The 3464-nt window shown below is 43.3% G+C and overlaps 1 protein-coding gene across 1 annotated transcript; it reads left to right on the plus strand.

The window, feature by feature from the left end:
* Nucleotides 1–599: 599 nt before the first annotated feature.
* Nucleotides 600–1793, plus strand: LOC149171333 (mitogen-activated protein kinase kinase kinase 20-like). The gene has a single exon (XM_089425929.1). The coding sequence runs from the start codon at nucleotides 600–602 to the stop codon at nucleotides 1791–1793; it is 1194 nt and encodes a 397-aa protein (XP_089282055.1).
* Nucleotides 1794–3464: the final 1671 nt, after the last annotated feature.

Genomic DNA, 3464 nt, shown 5'->3' on the forward strand with positions numbered 1-3464 from the left:
ACAATTTGCACCGGAAGTAAAACAAGTTTTTGATTAGTATTATAAATCTGGTTGATATTTAGATCAGATTAAGCGACGAGAAGTATTATTAGCTCAGGTTAAGGAAAAGTGTTAAAGAATAATCTCTCGAGTTAACTAAATTCATCGCAAGTTGAGTTATTTTTAAAAAGCTAAATTTAACATTGTTCATGTTAAAAGCCTTTATAATAATCTTTTATCCAGCAAATCATTTGGCAGCCGCTCACATTTGAGTGTATTATTTATGGTTTCCCCTTCTGTCCCATGGCACTCACGTATTTTTATTTTTGACTCTACGCAACGTTGCAGCTCCGTGGCGAGAATATTCGATAATCAATACCAGGAGTGTCTTGGGCGGCCAAGAAAGAAGAAGAAGCACCGGTCGGCGGAGGCTCACTCGCCGGCTCAGAACCGCCGAAAGCAAAGCATCGTTAGCGACTATGGGTAGCTTTTAAAGAAATCGATTCCAACGTGTCACTGGCTTTCTTCACTCGCCCTGTTCCCACTAACCGCAGAACACCACAACCAATATCCAGTCTGTGTGGACAATTCAAAGAATATACATTCTTCTGTGGGAGGGAATGGGAATCGAGCTAGAGATGGGAAGAGCCAAAGAAGAGTGTTGGGTGAGGGGTGGCATTCTGGGGGCCGGAGCTTATGGAACAGTCAGCCTCGCCATGAGCAGGTCCAACGGCCAACTCTTCGCAATCAAATCCGCTGCCGGTTCTTGTGTCGCTTTGGAAAATGAGTACCAGATTTTGCGGTGCCTGCATTCTCCATACATCGTTCGCTGCCTGGGGCGTAATTACAGCTTTGAGAACGGTGCAAGGTTACACAATTTGTTCCTAGAGTACATGCCAGGTGGCAGCTTGGTGGATCTGCTGAGTAGGTTTGGAGGGAAGCTGCAGGAATCAGTGATCAGATCATACACACGCGACATCCTACGTGGAATCGACTACCTCCACAGGCAGGGGATTGTGCACTGCGATATCAAGGGGAAGAATGTTCTTGTGAATGCCAATGGTGTGAAGCTTGCTGACTTTGGCTCTGCCAAGAGGATTGATGACGAGGAGAAGGGCCAGGAGGCGCTGCAATTGAGAGGAACCCCTCTGTGGATGGCACCAGAGGTGGTGAACCAGGTGGAGCAGGGGCCTGCTTCTGATATTTGGTCTCTCGCCTGCACTGTCCTGGAGATGGCCACTGGCAGGCCTCCATGGAGCCACGTTTCGAGTCCCCTCGCCGCAATGTATCGGCTTGGATGCACGGAGGAGCTGCCTGAGTTGCCTGCGTGGCTGTCACTTCAGATGCGGGATTTCTTAGAAAAGTGCTTTCGGAAAGATCACATGAAGAGGTGGACCAGTGCAGAGCTGCTGACCCATCCTTTTCTGAATGAGGATTGCTCTGCCAAGGAAGCAGAGAAGGGCATTATTGGTTCGGGATCCCCAAGTAGTCATTTGGATTTTAGGAATAAAGTATGGGACTCCAATTCTTCTGAGACTACTCCCACTCTGTCACTCAGCATCCCGAGCCCAACAGGAGAATGCAACACGAAAGTGAATAAATCAGTTGAACAATGCCCAAGGCCTTCTCCTAGGGACAGAGTTATGGCACTGGCCGCAGCTTGTAAATTTAAAGATGTTGCAGACATGTCTAATTGGAACACAAGCCCCGATGGTCAGTGGATTGTTGTGAGATCTTCCCGAAGTGAATTTCCAACGTCAGACATTAAGAATGGCTCCTCTATCCAGGAGTTTTGCAGCCGACAGGTGAAGTAACTGATCAATCCTGGGACGCTGCGGTCTCTGCAGCACAGCGTCAACATCAACGGTCTTCTAAGACTCTTCATCCTTGCTTTTAATGGGTGCGGCATCTCATTTGATTAATGAAAGTTGGGACCTGTATCCAAATTCAGAGCATTATATGATAAAGCGGTATTGTACATTCGCTGAAGGGTACATACTTGTAGATTTGATTTTTAATTTGCCATGAAACTTGGATTTCTGTGAGAGGAATTTGCCCTGTTGTTTTTGTTATGAATATAAGCGAGGACTATCACGTAACATCATGGCTTGATATCTCGTATTTCGCACTTCTGGAATAAGTTCACCGAGTTACAATTACTTTACAGCCCAAATGTCTTTTTGCTGTTTTGCTCACCTGATAATCCAAAGAAAATATCATTCACAAACTAATTCTTAATACCACTGGCCGAGATTTTAAACTCTTAAATTATGGACGCTCTATTTTTTCATAGCAAGCCATCAATTAACTCACCATTAAATCTTCCTTCGTTTTCATAACAGGTTTCCTTCAAATTAGCAGAAAACTGAGTTTGCAGATTAGTTTCTTATTTCTCTATTTAGGTTGTGCTTCTCTAGTTTTGTTTTTTTCAACGGTGCGAGCGAGATGAAGGGTACGCTTTGAAAGAACTTAGTGTTCTTTATAATTTCCATGTTATATGTTACTTATTAACGAAAATTTAATTTTGAGATCAGTCCAGAATCTGCCATATAATTCTATGTTTGTAAATTGAACTGGTAGAACATTATAAAATATAAGTTTACATGTGAGAAAGTCTTGGAGTGACCTGACATGGACAGAGTTTGATCATTGGAAAAAATTTAATGGTAAAAGTAATTTGAAGGGTGTTTTGTTATTGGGAATCCCCATTATGGGAAAGTCTTGGAGTGCGCTAACATGGACAGAGTTTGATGATTGGGAAAAATTTAATGGTAAAAGTTTGAAGAGTGTTTTGTTATTGGAAATCCCCATTATTTTGATTGGTAAAAATTTAATGGGAAGAGTAATCTGGAGAGTGTTTTGTTATTGGGAATCCTGTTATTATGGAAACATGAGAATCATCGCCTACTTAAAGTAAGTAATGGTAAGGTTTGAAAATTTATTATACGATCTTTATAGATTTCCAAGTGATTCAAAACGAATTCCAAAAACCCTCAAAGTTTTCAAAAATCAGAAACTATTGCAAAAGATGAACCTTTAAAAATGGCGGAAAACAATGTCGGGAGAGAAAAACATGAAGAAAAAGAGAAAACAGATCTTATCAGGGGTCAAAAGAACGATGCACAGAAGCCGTCGGATCTGGCCAATCAACGGTCTAGATCTGATCGGTGTATCGCAATTGGCGATGGCAGGGGGAGTTAATCGGGCACGACCTCATGGAAATCGTGATGGTGGTCAAGCATGATTAGACGAGGACCGTCGATCAAGCGTGCAGATCCTACGGTCTAGATCTATCCGCGCTATATCGCATCGCTTATATGCATGTACAAAGGGACTTAACCACGGCCCGAGGGATTAGCGATATGCGATTGCGATATCGCAATATCGCATCGTAACTGTATAAAGGGGTGATGCCAAGAGGCCAGCGACCATGCGATGCATCGATAACCGATAAGGCCGATCGGCGCAATCGGCGATCGGAAGCC

Source organism: Pinus tabuliformis, chromosome 4_2 (assembly GCF_031772625.1).
Source record: "Pinus tabuliformis cultivar Carrire ecotype Pingquan chromosome 4_2, CPIR1, whole genome shotgun sequence".
Taxonomy (NCBI): Eukaryota; Viridiplantae; Streptophyta; class Pinopsida; order Pinales; family Pinaceae; genus Pinus; species Pinus tabuliformis.

Bases quoted from the DNA above. Each gene is read 5' to 3' on its own strand.
- LOC149171333 (XM_089425929.1), top strand. From the start codon at position 600: ATGGGAATCGAGCTAGAGATGGGAAGAGCCAAAGAAGAGTGTTGGGTG.